This window comes from Mus musculus, chromosome 6 (assembly GCF_000001635.26).
Source record: "Mus musculus strain C57BL/6J chromosome 6, GRCm38.p6 C57BL/6J".
In the NCBI taxonomy this organism is placed as follows: Eukaryota; Metazoa; Chordata; class Mammalia; order Rodentia; family Muridae; genus Mus; species Mus musculus.
In genome coordinates, this window is record NC_000072.6 from 87,207,262 (window position 1) to 87,228,212 (window position 20,951).

Below are 20,951 nucleotides of genomic sequence, written 5' to 3' on the forward strand. Positions count from 1 at the left end.
TTCATGTTTTTATGTATTCACATACTAGTGAGGGTGAATGTGGATATTGGTTATGAAACTAAAGAGGGGTCTGTAAGAGAGGGCAGAGGGGTGGAAGTTGGCGTGATAGGACTCATGGGATGTAAAAGCAGAAAGGAGGTCACTGAGGGTGGAGGGCACAGGGGAGGATAGAGATGGAAAAGGAGCAGAAAGGAGAATCAGAGGAGAGAAACTCTGTAGTTTTGGGGACTACACACACATGTAGGTAAACGCTCTACCACTGGTGTACACTCTAGCCAAGTTCAGGTTCTTGTGTGCACCCAAGGTGGTTGCTGGAGATACAGTGAAGGCAGATCAGACATGCGGCATGGAAAGCTTGGGGCGTGCTGATCACCACAGTCTGGCCATTGTGGCTTGGAGTCAAGTTCAGCTGCGAGGCCTGGAAAGCCCTCTTCATAGCTATGAAGCCAGCTGATGCACGACGTTGATAGTTTGCGTGCTGTTCTCTCTCCTTTGGAAGTGCTCATAAGCGCTTTTATTTCTCGAAGCTCAGCTTGCTCTCGCTGACTCAGCAGCTGTGCTTTGGAACTGAGTGCACTCTGGCCACGTGACCACTGGAGCTATCCGATGTTCCTTCTCACTGGGCAGTGCATTCAAAGTGGAAGTCAAACCTCCGTGCACATGAAGGGCAGGAGGTCACAGCCTAGCTATCATCCACTGAGAGGTTCTCCACTACAACTTCCTATATGTCTGTCCTTTTCTTTTCTTTTCTTTTCTTTTCTTTTCTTTTCTTTTCTTTTCTTTTCTTTTCTTTTCTTTCCTTTCCTTTCCTTTCCTTTCCTTTCCTTTCCTTTCCTTTTCTTTCTTCTTTCTTTCTTTCTCTCTCTCTTTCTTTCTTTCTTTTTTTCTGAGACAGGGTTTCTCTGTGTAGCTCTGGCTGTCCTGGAACTCACTTTGTAGACCAGGCTGGCCTTGAACTCGGAAATACACCTCTGCCTCCCAAGTGCTGGGATTAAAGGCGTGCACCACCACCTCCCGGCTTCCTATATGCTTTTAAAGATTTGTTTTATTTTTATTTTTCGTGTGTATGAATGTTTTGCCTCTGTGTATCTAAATGTATCACAGAAGCGCCTGGTGTCCTTGGGGGTCAGAAGAGGGTGTCTGGTCCCTTGGAACTGGGCTTACAGAAGGTTGTGAGCTTTTATATAGGTTCTGGGAACTGAACCCTGCCCTCTGTAACTACTGGGACACCTTCCCAGACTCATGCTTTTATATCCCTCTCCTTGCCTGTTACTTCTTCCCATGATAGGAGCTGGATATGGCACAAACTCCTGGGAGACAGGTGCTTGTCTCATGGAACAAGACCTGATACTGAACAGACAGGATTTCCTGGCCTCTTTCTCTATAGTCTACTTAGGTCTCGGCATTGTTTGCGTACGAGCTGCACCCCTCACACTCCCACAGGCCCCTCTGCATCCTACACCTGGTCTCTCACTGCCAAGGGATGCCTGCTAACATATGGGCCTCTCTGTGGTCTACACAGGTCCAGGGCAACAGCTAGACTAATGAATCTATTAACAGAACCATGTACTAATTTCAATGAGCTCAGCAGTTACCAAATTTTCCAATATTAGAATCATGTAGAGAGTTTCTTGCTATACAGAACTATGGGTGTACTATCTTCCCAACAGACTGAGACCAGACATTTTTAGAAGGTTCACAAATAATGCCTACATCAAGGGTGTGGTGATGACAGTCTTAGAACCATGAATTAGCTTATCCCTAATCAGTCTGTATCAATCTGCTCTGGGCAGAACTGTGTTTTGTGTTAGGTTAAACATTCCCACAGTGCTGTGCTGTAGAATTTTACAGCTGAACAAAACCCTAGCCCTAAGTCTTTCGTGGCACAGGTTTGCAATTCCAGGGCTTGTGAGACAAGGGAAGAGGGTCTCAGGTTGGAGACCAGAATGAGTTACACACTGACACCCAGTCTTAAAAAAAGATGTTATTGTTTCCTTTATGTTGCTATAATAAAACACTCTGACTAAAAGCAACTTAGAGGAAAGAAAGGATTGATCTGGCTTATACTTTCAAGTCCCAGTCCACCACTGAGGGAAGTCGGGGCAGGAGCTCAGGTAGGAACTTGGAGCAGAAACTGTGAAGGAACTTTGCTTGCTGGCTGTGCTCCCTGTTCAGTTAGCAATCTTACACAGCCCGGGATCACCTGTCTAGGGAATGGTGCCATCCACAGTGGGCTGGGCCCTTCCTCATCCATTAACAATCAAGACCATCCCTTATGGTCAGGCCAATCTGATCCCTCATTCCAGGCTTTCCTCTCAGGTGACTATAGACTGTGTCAAGTTGACAACTAAAGCTAACGAAGGCAAGGAACTACCAATAAATAAACCAAAAACTCAGCAGCCTTGGGATACTCTACGTCAACGGTGACAGTGTCCTTGCCCTGATATCTGGTCGCTCAGGTGCCTCTACTGTCATGGGGTGAGGACATCATACCCTTGGCTCTGAAGGCATGCCTTTGCCTCTTCTCTTGGACTCCGATGCATATTGAACTGTCTCAGCCTGGGACGAGTCCAGCTATGTGGCTTCCTGGGCCTCAGGCGTAGATCTTACCCTTTGTGGTCTACACTATTGGCAGTGACCGCTAAGCTGCATTCACAACTCTCTTTGCCACAGTGGACTCTGAGCTTCTAGAAGATGCAAGCACATGTGGCCAGCCTTTGTCTCTGACCCGTAACTCAGAGCTCGTTGCTCAGTCACTACTTCTGGAAAGAATGAGCATGCGCTCCTCTAAAGGAGAAGGTACAGGAAGCACTTCCTATTGTTCTCAAAGTCCTGCTCCCAAGTAAACACTCAACACGTAATGGTGCCAGCCTCACTTCTGGCCTCTCAGTCCTCCTGCATCATTTTTTGGAGGGCAGTTAAGATATTCAAAGTCTCCCAGAGCAGCCCAGGTCTCTAATGATGGTGGGAAATCTCAGAGCATCGGGGACTGAGGGGTAACTGCTGCTGGTCTAGCCAGCACTCAGGCCCATTCTGTTTCTAAACTCCAGCTTCCAAGTTCGTTTGCTGCCCTGCGGCTTGGCAGTTTGCTTCTCAGCACCGTGCACAAGCCAGTTTCCCGGACAACTTGAGCATTGCACGCACAATCCGTGTCGTTACAACACAGGTCCATCCCATGTATGTTTGATCATGTGTGGGAGGCATGACAGTTTTTTGTTTTTAAATCACAAAACTGAGAAATTGTACTAGCTTGAAAGATGACTTTTCAAAGGCCAAAGAGAAATTAAGTGAACACTTAACTTTAGTTTTGTGTGTGAGGTAGTGGTGGCAGAATTCATAGAATGGTCACCCTCAGATGTAGAGAAATATGGTATGATTCTATTTAGTGTCACTGAGGGGACACAGTTGACTGGCTGGTGGTGAGCTGAGCAGGAAATGCAAATTCCAAACATGCATGCACACATGCAAATTCCACACATTCATGCACACATGCTCATGTGCTTTCTTGCTTCCATTTACATGTGTGCAATCAAGTAAGTCCTGAGTGTGTGTTCTTTTTGTAGGAGAATCATATACAACGCCTAAGAGATAGGCATGAGTCCTGGTTTTATGAACCAGGGACCAAATGGAAGAAGAAAGCCTTCAGCATGGGAGAGAGGAGCTTGGATAACAGTGAAAAAATATGGGGTGCTGGGAGAGGCAGGGGTGCAAAGGGAGCCTGGGAGGCTTCATGGGAGACCTTGCTGAAACCAGGGAGAGAACTGTGGGACTCTAGAGAGAAGACAGTGGGGGTCTGGAGTCCTCTTTTGCTCTACATGAACCATAGTCATGCATGGACAGGGTACAAAGCTGAGGATCTTGCATGACACGGCCTCATCAGAACTCCATAGATGGTTTATTTTTAATGGAGAGAGTAACCAGGCAAGACAACAGCAGATTTTTCTATCTCAGACAGTGCTGAGCAAATACCAGGAGCAGTGGGCTCAAGCCATGATGTCTTTCTTTCTGGCTAGTCTTCACTCTAGGGAGCACTTCTGTGCCTGCCGTCTTCATGCTCCCAGTCACAACATGCATGCTCATTCTTTATATACCAGAGCAAAACCCATGTATTTTTCTGCAGTGTTTTTATTAATAATTTGTGGTATCCAGGCTAGCAAGATGGCTCAGTGGATAAAAGTGCTTGCTGGCAAGCCTGATTACCTGAATCTGATCTCTATGACCCACACTGTGGAAAGAGAGAACTCACTTCTGCAAGTTGTTATCTAACTTACACACACACACACACACACACACACACACACACAAACATACGTAGTGAAAAGTTAAGAGTTCAAGATATTGAAAAGAATGAAAATTTTATTGAGCTCAGCATTGTTTCGATGGGTTTCCATAAGATTTTGTGTTTAATTTGTGAGATTTATGTGTATGTATGTGTACCTGCTTGTCTGTCTGTACATTATGTGTGTGCAGTACCCACAGAGGCCAGAAGAGGGTGTCAGATTGCTTTGAACTGGGATTACAGGTGGTTGTGAGGCTCCTGATGTGGGTTCTGACGACCAAACTCAGGTTCTCTGCAAGGGCAGGGCATGCTCTTAACCATTGGGTCATTTCCTTGCTCCCTTTTTTCTGAGTCCTTCATGCAGCCAACCCTTTGTCCACTGAGTCACCAATCTACCTGAGGACTCCAGTTTCTTCCTGTAAGTCCCTACACTCTCCTGATCTGGGATTATTTCTCTACTGGTGATGTGCAGGTCCCCAGGTAGTATAAATCCAAACTCTAAAACTCTGAGAGGTTATAGTCATGAATTCCTAGGGACAGGCATGCCAAACCCATCTGTATTCAAGGACCTGACTCAGGTGGAAAACTCACTCCCAACTCCCAAGTTCTCCTGTGTCCACAAAGGGCTACGGAGCCAAAGCTCTGGGTCACTGAGGTCACCGAGTGTCCTCAGGTGCCTCCTTGAGGCCATCTGACAAGAGGTCCCTTTCCCTTGTCCCTGTAAATGCTCCTGTTTTCTTCTGAGTCTTATGTTTATCCAGGATTTTGTTGGGTTTCCTTATGTTGTAAGAGTAACTGATTTTAAAAAGGCATTATTTCTAGTCTTATCTAAGGGTTAGTTTAAGTGTATGTATGCACTGCATATGTATGCATGTATGTTTATATGTATGCAGTACATTATGTATTTCATGTAGTGTATGAATGAGTGGTGGGTATCTGTGTGGGCGTGTGGGCATCTCCTGGGCTGATTTGGGTGTCTTCCTAAATTGTTCCCACCTATTTACTTATTTATTTGAGACGAGGTCTTGCTAGATAGCCCTGGCTTGGTTAGAACTTACTTTGTAGATCAGGCTGGTATAGCGCTCATAGAGACCCACCCCCTTCTGCTTGCTGGGTGCTGGGATTAGATGCACTGCCTCCCTGGCCTATGTGTTTCTGTGTGATAAACAGCCTCAGGTCAGACACCGTGCAGAGTTAATGCTGTGCTGTTAGGATGTTAGAAACACACTCCAAGGACGGTAGCATCGTAGAGGGGAAGGGACGCTTGCCTTGTGCATTCTAGCCTTCTGCCTTGACCCCAAGGCTTATGCTCAGCATTCCCACTGAAGTCAGGAAACCATAGGAAGGTGGGGAACTCCATACGAAAGACCTATAGGAAGCAGGAGATGCTGACGAGCAGACACATCAACAATCCTTCCCACAAAGCAGACGGGCTGAATTTAATACAAACCTCAGGTCTGACTGTGGTTACTCCTGCCCCTTCTCAGCCTCAGCCTAGAACTTTCACACTGCACAAGCTGATCAAAGGCCAGTGATGAGGGAGGAAATAAAATAAATTTTCAAAGAGAAATTTTCTTTCTTTTTAAAAGAAATGAAATCCACTGTGTTCCTGTCTCCAATTGGAACCCCAACTTGAAATAGTCTTGTGCCTCTAACCTGCCTGAGACTGGGAGTGTTTAAGAGGCCACGTTCATCATACCTAAAGTGACAGGCACAGCAGGAAGCTCTCACTAGTGGATGAGGCCTAAATGACTGGCACCGTGATTTAGCAGAACATGGGCACAGCGGCCACAGCGTGTCAGGGTCACTGCAGAAGTTTGGGAAGTGGCACAGTAAAAGAAACCCATGAACTCAGAAGCCCCGGCTAGGCCAGGAGGAGAAACATCTCTGCCTGGGCCATGGGCCAGCTGTTTCCAGCTGCCAGCAGGGTCAGTGGAGTCTGAGCAAGGCCTCAGAGGTCACCGTGTTGATGACCGATGACGTGATGTTTAGCTGTGATACAGTGAGGCAGCCTCTAAGGAAGGAGGGCACAGTCCCAGATCCTGCACTTTGAGTTGCTTCAGGCTTCTCTAGAGTTTGTATTTCTTTGATATTTTGGGTATAACACCAGTGTCATTATGTGAACAGGCCAAAGGTTTGGTGGGTTACAAAAAACAGGTAGAAGAAGAGTTCTGGGATCAGCCCATTTGGGAATTCACTACACAGATCATCCTAATGAGGGACCCAAGGGAGCCTCTCACTACTACTGTTCTTCAGCGCATTTTAAAGACATCTTTGAAGCTATTGCCTCCACTCTTCCTGTTTTCAGGTGTACTGTTTTCATTGTTTACTAGATCCAGTTTGGAAGAGCTGTCCCCGATCACCTAATTCTCAGGTAGTTTCAATAATGCAGCCATGCCTGAGAGCCACAAAATGGAATCTCCAGAGGGACTCAAGAGAAGGTAAGGATGGAAGAAGAACAATGGGAGAAAGCACAGTTTCCAGTTCCTGGCTCTTTACCCAGGGATCTGAAGTTAAAGGGCTTTCCCATTCCTTTAGCTGAGAGGGGATAATGATGCTTTGGTGGCATGTCATCTCCAGTCATGGCCAACCTCTTTCCACTGTACCTGCAGGCATAGGAGCAGGGTGCATGGGTGGATTTCAAGGCGAGCAATGAGGCAGGCTTAGGTGGAGGGAAGCTAGCAGTAGAAGATGGAGATGCAGAGTAGAGGGCAGGGATGCAGAGTGGCGGGCAGGGACACAGAGGGGAGGGCAGGGATGCAGAGGGGAGGGCAGGCCCCTGTATCGTGGAAACTAATTTCCTAAGCGGCAGAGTGAGAAGGTCCAGATGGGACGAGTAGGCTGGAGAGTGATCAGGTCACACACCTGTCCAAGCCTGAGATTCTGGGTGAGTTGCTGTCTGTCTGTGCCAGGTTTTAGTTACACCAGTCACTAGCAACTCCTTGGTGTGTGTGTGTGTGTGTGTGTCTGGCCCTACAACTCAGTGTTGTGAAATATGTGGAGAGCCATATCTGAAGACTTTGTGTTTCACTCTAAGGCCTATCAAGTTCTAGTTGGTCACTAGAGAGATCCAGCCATCTTCCCTCCCTGCCTCCCCAGCACTGGGAGCTAAGTACATGCCTCACTTTATTTTTTTAACATAGGTTCCATCCCCAAGACCCTCATGTCCCTCTGTACAATTACAGCTCTTCTGCAGTCCCGCTAATCACGCCATGATCCTTAGCAAATCATGACATTTGAGTGCAGGTAAGAGTACTTTGGCCTTCACAGGAACATGTACACACATACACATGTACCTACATGCACATGTGCACATGTACACATACAAACCCAGTAGGTAGATAATACATCCCAATATTCTCAGGAGAGGGTGTGCCCAGAGATGGCCCTCCATCCTCTTGGATGCTTCAGGAACTTTGAGTTACTCTAGCTGAGCAATGTGTTAAGCTCTGAAGTCCCACACGCTTAGCTTCCAGTGGTTACAGCAACAGGTAACAGCAAAGACAGATAAAAAGAAGGAAGTTATGCTAAGGAACTCCCCTGACCCTGGAGGTGAAGGTGAGAATTGAGGCTGGAGGAGGCTGGGTTAGAAAAGGCCTATGCATGCCATCTGGGGGAAGAGACAGAAGAGTCATGAGAACTTGGGAGGTGGGAAGGTTACCATGGTGACCTGGGTGCTTTCGGAGGTAAGCTGTATTGGTTCTTCCCTTGTTCTTGTGACCAAATGCCTGCTAAGCAACTTGTTCATTTTAGCTCACTGTCTAAGAAGGGATACAGTCCATTATACTGGGGAAGGCACAGCAGCAGGAATGTGGGGTCGCTGGTCACCTTGTGTTAGCAGTCAGCTAGCAGGAAGCAGAGAGTGGTCAGGGGGATGGGCCGGGTTAACAACTTCAAAGCCTGTCTCAGTGACCCACTTCCTCCAGCGAAGCTCCACCCCTTAAAGATTCCATGATTTCTCAAAACCTGTGTCACTGGCTAGAGACCAAATGTTCAGACACAGGGACCTATGGGGGACATGGAGGCCACTGCAGGCTTCCGTTTGGGCAGCTGGAGGTCAGTGTCGAAGCCACTGGGGACAAGCGGGTACAGGAATAATGTGATGAGTTTAGTTTGGCCATTCTGAGCGAGCACCCTGCAAATGTGATGCTTAGTGGTTCCCTGTAACAGGGCCTGGCCTGTTCCTCTGTATGGTCTCATTGTCATATGAAGTAGTGAGAGTCATTGAATTTAGCATCATTTCCTACAGGGTAAGCTGTGGAGAGGAGGGTTGGAGATAACCTGGAGGGTCGGAGGCACAGGACGAAGGGAAAAGTAAGCAGACACATTGGAGGAGAGTCCGCTGAAATCAGGGGAAGGCAGCACCTACTCAGGAAGTGTTGCGAGCAGGGAGCAGGGGCTGGGGCAGTAAACTCACCAGACACTGGCCAGTAGGGACTCAGCAGGGAATGAGGTCCCTTGTGGATGGGCACAGTATTTGTGTTTTCAGAAAGGACCTGGTGTCTGGTCCCACTTTTTATGTCCCTACCCTGGATATGTAGCTATTAAAGGGTTAAGGTTGGCCTGTCTGGGGGTGGAGACCTTGCAGGCTGTTGGGCACTGTGAATGTGACCCTCTAGAGAAAGTGCTGCAGTGGGGAGAGAGTGGCCTCATGTGACCACACTTTGTAAGCTTATGGTTCTAGCTGTTTCCTTAGCACAGGCTTGCAGCTCAGCTACTAGATCAAGTGACATTTCCCATAGTTGGAGGAAGGGCAGGGAGAGTGACAGAGGGAGGTTTGGGGACCAGAGTTCACAAAGACACCTTCTGTTAGTTTGAGAGCTCTGGGGTGCAGTCTCTCAGGGTGGAGGCACTTTCCAGAAACCTCTGAATGAGTCTCTGTGGGGAGGCTCTCTTTCCTGCACACTGCACTCCATTCTGGAAACATGTGACTTCATCCAGCCCCAGTCCGGATCCCTGAAGTGAGTGGTCAAAAGAGTTTGGAGGCCACTTGAAACTCTGGGGTGCAGGCCAACATTAAGCAAGCAGGGGCGGGGCAGTCAATAACATCACAAACAGAAGATATTGTCTGTCTCCATGATCTCCCCTTACACAGGAAGCCTTTGACTTACAAAATGAGACCACATGAAGACATGCTAGCTGCCTTCCCAGGCAACAGGGACTCAAACCAGAAAAAAATTAATTTAAAATTATTTTGAAAATTGCAAAACAATCCTGCCTTCTTGGGTGACAATTCTTCCTTTCCTGAAAAGTTTATTTTGGGAAAGAAGCCTTTCTCACAGATATAAACCTAGTGTCATACAATGTATCAATGGATCCCAACTCTAACAAACTGAGCATCATACAATGTATCAATGGATCCCAACTCTAACAAACCAGCATCATACAATGTATCAATGGATCTCCACTCTAACAAAGTGCTTTTGGATAATGACAACAGCAGCACTGTCTATGTCCTTTCCAAATACCAAATACAAATACTTTAGTCCTTGTCTTCTGTATTTACAGGGCTATACCAAAGGCTTTGCCATTGGTAGCCTTGCCCCCAGCCCATGCTGACAGCTCACAGAACCAAGTGACCAAGCCTGGATTATGCTGAGTTGTATTTTTTTTTTTAAAGCTAGACTTATCTCTTACTTTTACAGTTCCTGCCCGCCCCTCCCCAATCCCAACTGATATACCTGGGGTTTTCATGTCCCTTTGCCTCTTGTGGCCTGAGGCTGGCCCACTTACCACTGTGCAGCAGAGGGGCCAGAACCACCAGAGCAGCGCCAGGGCCAGCAGCAGGAAGAGGACCAGCAGAGCAATCGCCAGGATGGAGCCGTCTGACTATGGGATGAGCAGAGGGTGGTCAGTGAGGTGGAACACTTGGGGTCTTCCCTTTCACCCTCCACCCAGTGATGGAAGATTTGAGGCCTCAATAAGAGCACAGCACATTGTACACCAAGAGTCAGACTCTGCCCATCACTCAAGGCCACACAACACACTCTCTTTAGCTGATTTTCAGAGAGATAGGCTTGATATTTCATGGTGACATGCCTGTTAGGTTACAGTAAACTAAGTCCAACTTGACACCAGCTGTCTGTGTTCTGAGGCTGCTGGTTATGGAAGCACCTGGGACCAGGAGTCTAAGTCCTTCCCCACCAGCCACATAAGTGCCACAGTGTTCCGGGGCCATAAGATACGCTGTGCTCATCACAAGCCACCTGAGTGGAATTGGTAGTCCCACCTTTGGCCTAAGAAAACAACCAGGAACATTTTCTTAGATAATAATACAATTAAAAAAGACAACTGCACAAATTCTTAATGTATAATTACCAAGCCATCAGCTACTATGCTGGAATGTACTGTCAAATAACATTTAAAGAGAAATAATTTCTGGGATAAAGAGATTTCGGTACACCTGAGTCAAGAGTAAGGGGCGGCACCTGGGGATCCATCCCATAAACAACCACCAAACCCAGACCCTGTTGTGGATGCCAACAAGGGCTTGCTGAAAGGAGACTGAAATGGCTGTCTCCTGAGAGGGTTTGTCAGTGCCTGACAAATACAGAAGTGGATGCTCACAGCCATCCATTGGACTGAGCACAAGGTTCCCAATGAAGGAGCTAGAGAAATGACCCAAGGAGCTGAAGGGGTTTGTAGCCCCATAAGAGAAACAACAATATGAACTATCCAGTACCCCCAGAGCTCCCTGGGACTAAACCACCAACCAAAAAGTACATATGGTGGGACTCATGTCTCCAGCTGCATATGTTGCAGAGGATGGCCTAGTTGGTCATCAATGGGAAGAGTTGTCCTTGGTCCTGTGAAGACTCTATGTCCCAGTGTAGGGGAATGCCAGAGCCAGGAAGCAGGAGTGGGTGGGTTGGTGAGTAGGGGGAGGGGGGAGGGGATAGGGGGCTTTCAGAGGGGAAACTAGGAAAGGGGATAACATTTGAAATGTAAATAAAGAAAATATCTAATAAAAAATGTAAAAAAAACTTAAGATACTACAAAAAGAGAGGTAATATAGTTTTTACAGGAAATGAAGGTTTTCTAATCATTCCTAAAAACAAAACAAAACAAAACAAGAGTAAGGGGCAGAAAGAGTGTCTTTGATGCTTACTAACAATCTCACCAATAGCTTTTGATTGTTTTGAGATAGGATTTCATGTATCTCAGGCTGGCTTTGAACTCACTATTGGACTGAGGCTGGTCTTGAAATCCCAATCCTTTTATCCTCTCTCCCTCACCCCCCTGCTCCCAAGTGCTAGAGTGGCAGGATTACAGGTGTCTGCCCACACTGGCATTTTCACTGACAGTTCATTTATAGGTACTGAGATGTTAAAGAACCGTCACTGGCAGGCCAGTTTACTTCTTTTAAAAAAATCCGTATCTCTTTCCTTTAAAAAGTTTTCATAATGAGAAATATCCCAAGTGGCTTCTTTAGAATATTCATGGGGGTCTCCTCTCAGACGTCCGAGTGTGAGCATAGGGAAGCTTGTGCAGTGAGTGATCTGTGGGATCCACAAGTGGGCTCAGGAGGAGGGAGGCTTGCAACCCAGCGGTATGCCACCGTGCTCCTTAGGGAAGAGCATGCACAGGTCTCTATCAGGCTCTCAGCGCTGTCCTTCTCCCACATCTACACAAGAGGGAGGCTGGGTGACCTGTCCAGGGCGACCCCACAAGTTAGTGGCAGAGCCAGGATATGAGTCACTCCTACTTTGAGAGCTCAATAAGGCTCTGGACGAGGTTTAAAGGCGACTCTCATTCCCTGGAACTCTCTGGAATGTCTTTGACCAAAAAGCCAGGGAACTAAACACCCTTGACTCCAGCCAAAAAGCCAAGGTTTGGGAATGTGGGATTGCCCCTCAAGGGAGCCAGGCCTCAGGCTCAGGTGCAGGGCTGGGCAGTCAGAGTGTGGGGTAGGGGAAAGTGAGGGTCCTCCATAGACAAGGCCATGGTAGGAGGGACCGTTGGGCTAAGGCATGCATACAGAAGTCTGGAACAGAGCATGCAGTTAGTGGTGTCGGCAAGAAATCACATGCTAGTTAGGGGCCAGTCTTGTGTCCTGTCTGTCTCTGTATTCTAGGCAACTGAGAGAGGGAAGAAAGCTGCTGCCTCCGTATCAACCAATGAGAGAAGGAGCACTGGACGGGAGTGAGAGGAGAGGACCAAGCCATCCCATACAAGTGATCACTTCAGACTGAGCTGGAATTTTCCTCTGTTTCCCCATAGCAACCAGCACGGTGAACATTTCAGGTCGTAAACCTGTCTGCACTTGGAGTAATAAGTGGTTTGGTCACCAAGAGGCTTATAAAACTGCAGCCTTCCATAAAGGCTGAGACACTATGCAGCACAGCTCTACATTCCTGTGGGAGATGGGGCAGTTTCTGTGGGCAGCAAGGGTGAAGGACTGGCTCATGGTGGCAGGGGGGTAGGGGTGGGGAGGGCGGACAACTCCTAAGGAAGACACCAGGGATGGAGAGTGATGGCCGGCTCTGCGGCAGCCCCTTAGGAGTCAAAAGTCCCCGTCGATGTAGTGAGGGGGATAAGCAAGGAGCCCTCCCCAAGGGCTGCTTAAAAATGGTCTCGTCCCTTAGAGAAAGCTGCTACCTAGGGCCCATGTGCTTCCTGAAGTTATCAATGTCACATCTGTAAATGTCGCTGTCAAATATAGAAGTCTGAACTCTGTTTTCTAGAAACTTAGAGCAAGAACTGTCACGCCCTGCAAGTGTCTATTGTGTCTGTACTCTGTGTTTAGTGGGCAGCTCAGGGACACAGGACCAACTAGACCGGCTCAAAGTGTTCAGTCTGTGGTGGGGAATCTAAACAGAGCAGGAGGCATGGGTTACTCCATGGCTGCATACCCAGCAAGGAACAAAACACATTTCTCCTAAAGATCTTACTTATATGCTGATGGAAAGAAGATGATAACAATGATAAGAACATTAACTACTAATATAGCTAATGTTTACTGGACACTTATGTACAGGGATTATCTTTATTCTTTCTGTGTTCTAGGCTAGCACATTTCATTCCTATTGATAATTTAATGAACTCTAAACCCTATTTTCTTATTTCTCCCACCTTATAGCTAAATATGATCTAAGAAGATCCAGAGAAACTGGGAAGTCTTACAGAGAAGGCTACGGTTCTTGTTTGCTTTTGTTGTTGTTGTTGTTTTGTTTTGTTTTTACACACAGTCTCAGAGTTTCTCTGTAGCTCAGGCTGGCCTAGGCTTCTGATCTCTGCACCTCAGCCTCATGAGTGCTAGAGAAGCCAGAGTTCAGATGAGGGCAACCTGGCCCCCACGTAAAAGCAGCAGGCTCTAGCACTTAGCAAGCTAACCTGGGCTGGAGAACAGGGCCACGGAACCAGCACTTCACACTAGAGGTGACTCTTGGGTAGGCAGTGTCCTGACTGGTTTTGTGTGTCAACTTGACACAAGCTAGAGTCAACTGAGAGAAAGGAGCCTCAGTTGAGGAAATGCCTTCATGAGATCTGGCTGTAGGCATTTTTTCAATTAGTGATCAACAGGGGAGGGCCCAACCCATGGTGGGTGGTGCCATCCCTGGGCTGGTGGTCTTGGGTTCTATAAGAAAGCAGACTAAGTAAGCCATAGGGAACAAGCCAGTAAGCAGCACTCCTCCATGGCTCCTGCCTCCAGGTTCCTGCCCTGTTTGAGTTCCTGTCCTGGCTTCCTTTAATGATGAACAATGCTGTGGACATCTAAGCTGAATAAACCCTTTCCTCCCCAACTTGCCTGTTTCATCGCAGCAGTAGAAACCCTAACCTGCAGGGGCAAGGAGAGATGGGGTCTCCTACTCAGAGGCAAGCACAAAGTTTGACTTGTGAAGGTGCGAGTGGGATCCACATAGGGGAAACTCAGCGTGTGTGGAGTCGAGTGGAAGGCAGCTGAATTGCCTGTGAGAGGCACTCAGGGCAAATGAAGGACTGTGGCTTCTGTCCACACAGAACACAGGAGAACTCTGGGTAGCTTTAACTTGGAGTTTCTGTGACCTTGTGGTCAAATTTGTTTCCTGGGAAATTGACATTGTATATACTGTAGAGTCACAGGGCATAGGGAGAAGTTTAGGGATCAGAGACAAAAGGGCAGGCTATGGGTCCCAGTCTGTCAGGTTCTTTATGGGTAACACTGGACAAGCTCACTCCCAAACGCTTGCCTTTTCATGAAAGCGCTTAGTGTTCATCTTACTAACCATGGCCCTCCAGTGCCTTGTGCTTTCTAGATTTGCCACAGGTCTGGGGCTCGGCGCTTCAGGCACAGAACAAGCTCAGTTGCTCTAAACCATTCATTCATTCCTTCTCCATCTTCATCAAGTTCCTAGAGGAAGATCATCCTATTTCCACTCTTCCCCAGGGTTCCGTCTATAGTCAAGAGTTATCTGGAATGCTTCAGAATATACACCAGACTGTGGCCTGCACTATAGAAGGTGCCCTGCTGGTGTCCCATGCCTTGCTCTGGGGCAGTCTGCTTTGGCTCCTTTGAATCTGACCTCTAACAGCCCTCAGTGATCTTGATTCACTCTTGGCCCATTCTGTTTTACACGACATCTTCTCTTCAGGGAGGAGGAGGAGGAGGAGGAGGAGGAGGAGGAGGAGGAGGAGGCAGAGGTTGTGGCAGAGGTGGCAATGGCAACTTCTTCCTGGGTGAGCATCAGAGGGCTCAGGGGCTGCCTTTGCACACATCTTGACTCTGGACCAGTGTGCCGGGCCTCTGCCCTGCGTGTCCACCAGGGGCACACTGAGGGCCCAATGGGGCCATTTGGGCCAGTAACTGCCCTCAGGTAACTATGTTTGCCAGGTCCTGTCTTAGCTGGTTGTGTTGAGTCAAGCCATGCCCTTTGTAAGTTATTAATTATTACAAGTAACTGCTTTTAAAAAAAGTCTGTGCATTGCCTTAGAAGACTCAATTTTACAAGTATCTTTTGACTCCATTTTGAGGGAGAAGGATAAATGCACTTCCTGTATGGACCAGGAAAACAGCACCATCTGTCAGGCACACCCACCTAGCACAGACTGATGCATGACGTCTTCCTGGGCAGATAGAACCACCCCATAAGTCATTGGAAATGAACTGCAACTGTAGGGGGACATGGATCTATTAAAATTATATTACGGAAACCAGGCCCAAGAAGTTATTAGACACATCAGACCCAGGGAAGGGTTTAACTCCTTCCTCTGGACCCCATAAAATGGTGAATACTTAGCTGGTACGGCTCCACATCAACCTATTATCTAATACCTGTTGTGTGCGTATCACAGACCAACAAGCAAAGAACACCCTAACTGTTTGTCTGTGGAGCTTCAGTTTGTCTGGGTTCCCTGCCATCGACATTGTCCACTCTATGTGACTGCCCACTCCCCTGTTCACCCATTGGTTCCTGGACCTAATCCACTATTTCCAGCTCTGCAAGCTGGCTCAGCCTTTCACTCCCAGCTGCAACACTGTTGCTCACAGACTGGGATTCCTGCAGCGGCTCCCTCTGGGCGCTGGCCAAATTCTTAGGCACTCTCCTGTCCAAATACTTCTGACACCTCCTGCCTCTGCTGCAGACTTTTAACTTGTATTTATTCTGTAAACCACATACGTGCATGTAGGTACATGGATTGTGTGCTGTGTGGTGTGAGAGTTAATATTAGTCATAAGGATTGACATAAACGAACCTGCCTTTGTCTCAGCCAGCCTACCGCGGTAGGTGGGTTATAAGACAAATTGCTGTCATTGAAACAGTTAAACTATGTGAATTATTGTTATTCAATACATGCTGACACTGAAGGAAGAAACAAAGCTCTTTGCCTATGTTTTGGGCACAGTGTGAAGCAGGTCAGCAGGCACCAGCCCGTTGGTGTGTACCTTCCAGCTGTGGAGAGCTGAAAAAAATTTTTTTTCAATGAGCAGTTTCAAGCCTGCCCCACCCTTAGCTCACAGAGCAGCAACACAGACAGGAGGAGTTAAACCAGAAGGTGAGAGATGCTCAGCCGTGCTCCCTTCTCAGGAGCACAGTGCAGCTGGGTTAGCATTCTCTGACTGTCAGATTCGACTGGCTTCTCAAGGCTCACAAAATGAGGGCATTGTCTCTTTAAGACAAGAAGGGCTGCCTCCAGTGGAATGGGTCTCAAGTTAGGCCAGTCATTAGTTGGCTGTTCTCTCAATCTCTGCTCCATCTTTATCCCTGTTTATCTTGTAGACAGGACAAATTTTGGGTTGAAGGTTTTGTGGGTGGGTTGATGTCCTCCTTGCTCCATTGGAAGTGGAGGTGGCCTCTTCTGTCTCCATACCTCTTGCTGGTAGGAGTCTCAGCTAGGGTCACCCCTACAGACCCAGATCTCCCATTAGTCCCAGAGATGCTCCCCCACTGATCTTTGTTCTCATTCCCAGCTCTCTCCCCACACCTGATCCCCATCCCCGTTCCCCTCCTCACACTGTCACCCACCCAGTTCCCTCCATCCATCCACTTCTGATGACTATTTTGTTTTCCCTTCTGGGTAAGATTCACAAGTCTTCCCCTGACACTATTAATGATAGTCTGCTTTGCTTGCAGATGGAGCCTAGCATAACTGCCTCCTGAGAGGCTTCATCCAGCAGTGGATGGAAGCGTGCAGAGACCCACGGCCAAACATCAGGTGGCGTTCTGGGAGTCTTATAGAAGAGTGGGGGATAGGATTAAGAGAGCCAGAGGGGTCAAGAACACCACAGGACCTACAAAGTCAACTAACCTGGGCCCATGGGGGCTCACAGAGGCTGAACCACCAACTATAGAGTGTACAGGGGCTGGAGCTAGGTCCCCTATACATATGTAGCATATAAGTAACTTGGTCTTCATGTGGGCCCCCTAACATTGGAGCAGGGGCTGGCTCTGATTCTTTTGCGTGCCATTGGATCCCCTTCCCATAACAGGACTGCCTGGTTGGGCCTCAATGGAGAGGATGGGCTTGGCTTAATCCTGCTGCAACAGGATGTTCCAGGGCAGGTGACTCACGAGGGGCTTCCTCTTCTCTGAGAAGAAGGGGATGGGTAATGGGGGGGGGTTGTAAGGGTGGAACTGGGAGGAGAGGAGGGATGGAGTGGGGGCTTCGATTGGGATGTAAAGTGAGTAAATTAATTAATTAATAAAAAAAGACAAGAAGGACATTGTATTCAAAGGTAAAGACTTGCAAGCCTAACAGATAAAACCTTCTCATATCTGGTGGGTAGGACCTAGGGATTTGGATTTTTACACACAGCATGGCACGGGGTGAGGGTTGTGGACTCATGCCTGGGCTTGTTTGCTGTAGGAAACAGAGATGTCTGTATGATACAAATCCCAACACTTCTGTTCTTTTCTGTTTTGTTTTAGGAGTTGCTTTAGTAAAGGGAGGAGGAATTAGCAGGAGCCTGGGGTTGTTCAATGTAAAGAAATGTGAAACTCAAGTCTTCAAGCTGGGCTTGTGCTGGGATTCTACCTGATGCCCCTGGTCTGGGGTGCAGCCAAGACATCTTCCTGCAGGGCCTGTATGGCAGACACTTAACATTTAAAATAGGTAAGATTCTTATCTGTTTCTGCTGGTGAACCCTTAGTGCTTGACTGGTTGAAATATACTGAGCTGATCTCCAGATTCTCCATAGGGCCCCTGGGGACAGGCTGAGGACAAGGGGGCTCCAATGCTCCCCTTGTCCCTTCCTTCCAATATCTCCCCTTGTGTGTTACTAAGCTGGTTGTCTCTGAGACACCACTGATAGCCCTAAAGGGGGAGAGACCCTTTGGCCAAGGGCAGCTCTGGCCACTCACCTGTGACTTGCACAGCAATCTGCTTGTTCTAACTGGAGCTAACTGGAGCTAACTGGAGTGAACTGGGGCTGGGAGTGGTGAGAGGCGCATGCTTAGTTAGGGGGTGTGAGCATGTCAGCTTAGCCCTGCTTCAACAGGACACTCACAGAGTCAGTGGAGGATGACAGGGTAGTGGGGTGCAAAGGGCTGCACCCTACTCTCTTCTCCCTCTGGCCAGGGCTGTGCTCTGTAAGAGTCACATTCCAGGCTCTGAATAGGAATGCATAGCCTTTCTAGCTGGCTGCTCAGAGCCCTGCTTCCTGCCCAGACAGAACCAGTGGAGCATGGGCAAGTTTTATTTTGTAAGATGAAATTTAAGTCATTTTATTGCTGCTGAGAAGCTCGGGATGGGCAAAGCTGGAGACCAGAATCCTCTCTTCCTGGAGCTGTGTCTTCTGCTGTTATTTCTGGCTTATCTGGCATCCCTGTCCCCTCATGTCACTGGAATCCTATCCCCTGCATCTGTGTCTGTTGGCCCGCCCCTTCGCCATCTCTCCTCCTTGCTTCCCAGATTCTCCCCAGGTTTCTGCAGGCATCTAGCTTTGGGAAAGCCAGCACGCTCTACGGAGCCATCCTTCCTTACTCCCCTCCCCTCTCCTGCCATTAAGAAATCTTTCATTTCCTTAACTCTGGGTTTAACCATTCCGAAGTCTTCATTTTGGTGGCATTAGGTTGGGATGAGGTCTGGTTATTGGGTCATGTGACTCACAGGCCCATTCCCAGTCTGTTGCTTTCTTTCTAGCCCTTTCTAGCTCACTTTCTTGCTGGGTTTAAACTCTGATCTAGATACAAAAGTCTTTATCCTGAGTCTAGACTGGTCCCCTGCTCCTCTTCCCACTGGCCTCTCAAGCACAGTGGTCCAGGTTGAGATTGCATTTCCCACTCTAACCTGCCTGCTCTCGTCCTCTGTCAACCCCAGCTGGAAAGCTGAAGTGAACTGAAATTTTTTTCTATCCTTTTTTCTCCCCTCTTACCACTTGCCAGTGTATCCTGTTTCTCTGACCCACATCCCAATCCAATCTGGCTCCGCCCCCTCCCCTGGCAGGTGAGGTTAGAGTCTCCAGGTGGCCTTCCTTACAGAGGCCAGATCCACCCCAGGTTTTCAGTATTCCGCTCTCTGCTCAGCACTGAACCTGCTCCTCCTCAGCCTCCTGTCTGTGACTAAAAATATTCCTAACATTTGAGAATTTAGTGGCAACAGCACACCCCTCTCTTTGGAAAAGGAGTCGCATGCACATACAAGCTCACAAGTTTCTTCCTGAAAGTCCAGGGCATCCATCAAATCCTGAGAACCCACATCCCCTTGAGCGTGCACAGTTCTGGTTCCTCCTCACCAGCCCTTCCTCAGGTCTCCACTGCCCTCCAAACTCCCTTCTTGGTGCTCTGACAAAGCTCAGTGGGACCTGGTGCTGTGCCCACTTCACCTTTCTCCCAGTTTCTTCCTGAAATATCTTTTCTAACCTTCATTGCCTGGACAACTGACTTTTGGTGCTGGATAAGACAAAAGTCTCTAACACATAAAGCAACTACTATGTGCTTGGCCTTCCTAAGGCACTCCAAAGATACAGAAGACTTTGCAATCACAAACCACGTAGCTGGACGGGAAGACAGAGCAGAGGGTGTCACCGCCGACCTCTAGGGGTTGTGCTTACATTAATTCTGTCTCTGGATTTTCTGTATCTTACAACAGCGGTTCTCAATCCCCCTAATACTGAGACCCTTAAACACAATTCTTCATGTTGTAGTGACCCAACCATCCGACTATTTCGTTTCTACTCCATATCTGTAATTTTGCTACTGTTACAGATCACAGTGTGAAGATCTGCTGTGCAAAGAGTCTTTGCCCCACAGGTTGAGAATGCTGTCTTACAGGGGTTCTTTCTCCGTGAGGGAGCTTCCAGAGTGTACATCCGATTTGGTCTCTTTTCTCCTTTTAGGCACAGTACAGTGTTTCAAATGGAATGACTTGTCCAAAGGAATGACTGAGAACAGTGACTTAACTATGGATAGATAGGAAGAAATGAGAATTCAGCAGGTAATGCCTGTCATGCGTCTCCTGAAGCTACATCCCTGCCACAGACCCTTGCTGGAAACAACCCTACCAGCCTCTCTGCAGAGAGCTTGGCTTTGGACGAAGAAGGTGACAACACCCTACAGCACAGTACAGGTAAGGCACTAGCCAGGGCACAGTCTGTGGCAAGTCCAGACAGCCCTTGGCTGGCCTTGGGAGTACAGTGAAACTGGGGGGCTGGGAGTGGAAGGAAGATAAACCAGAGGTTCATGGACAAGGCGCAGGTAGGATGGGGAGGCGCCACAGAATGCAGGATGCTCACACATACAGTATCTGTGGCAAATCGGACTCATTCTAAAAGTTTTAATGGCTTCCAGGTCTTCTTCTTAAAGACAGATTTGACATATATCTAGGCTGGGCTTGGACCTTCTGTGATGATCTTAAGAACTTCAAGTGTTAGGGGTGCCTTTTCTAAGTCCATGAACTCAGGTAAAAGGAGACTGTTTTCATGCTTGAGAGCGAAGCCGCTTTCCTGATGTTGGGTTGTGCTTAAAAGAATCCTAGGAATATTTTGGTTGTCACTTATTCAAGTACTTTTTAATCTTGGAAGGAATTGAACAAAACATTAAACTCTCTGCTCTGGGCGCTGAGCGAATGAACACCTGCTTTAGCAGCCACATGAAGGCAAAGGAATGCAGGCGGGCGGGCGGGCGGGCGCCTGCAGCTGTGGCACTGTGTCCAGGGAGAAGTATGCCTCTGAATTTCCTGTGACTCTAGTACATATGGGGGCACAGCTGTTCCTGGAAGGGGCAGGTGTTTACCCGTGAGACTTCGCTGCTCTCCA

At 48.0% G+C, this 20,951-nt stretch overlaps 1 protein-coding gene and 1 long non-coding RNA gene across 4 annotated transcripts in view; one reads left to right on the plus strand and one right to left on the minus strand.

Moving 5' to 3' along the window:
• Antxr1 (anthrax toxin receptor 1) overlaps positions 1-20,951 on the minus strand; it is a 201,957-nt gene that overhangs the window by 73,409 nt on the left and 107,597 nt on the right. For both annotated transcript variants that reach the window (NM_054041.2, XM_006506564.2), the window contains exon 13: positions 10,013-10,108. In NM_054041.2, coding sequence (NP_473382.1) covers positions 10,013-10,108 — 96 coding nt within the window. The remainder of the gene's footprint in view (positions 1-10,012; positions 10,109-20,951) is intronic.
• The window catches only part of Gm38851, a 44,317-nt gene continuing 39,235 nt past the window's right edge, over positions 15,870-20,951 (plus strand). The window contains exons 1-3 of one of the 2 annotated variants that reach the window (XR_003956461.1): positions 15,870-16,912; positions 17,626-17,809; positions 20,034-20,263. This is a non-coding gene — a long non-coding RNA (predicted gene, 38851). Of the gene's footprint in view, positions 17,810-20,033; positions 20,264-20,951 lie in introns of both variants that reach the window. The other variant, XR_003956460.1, reaches the window with a different exon arrangement.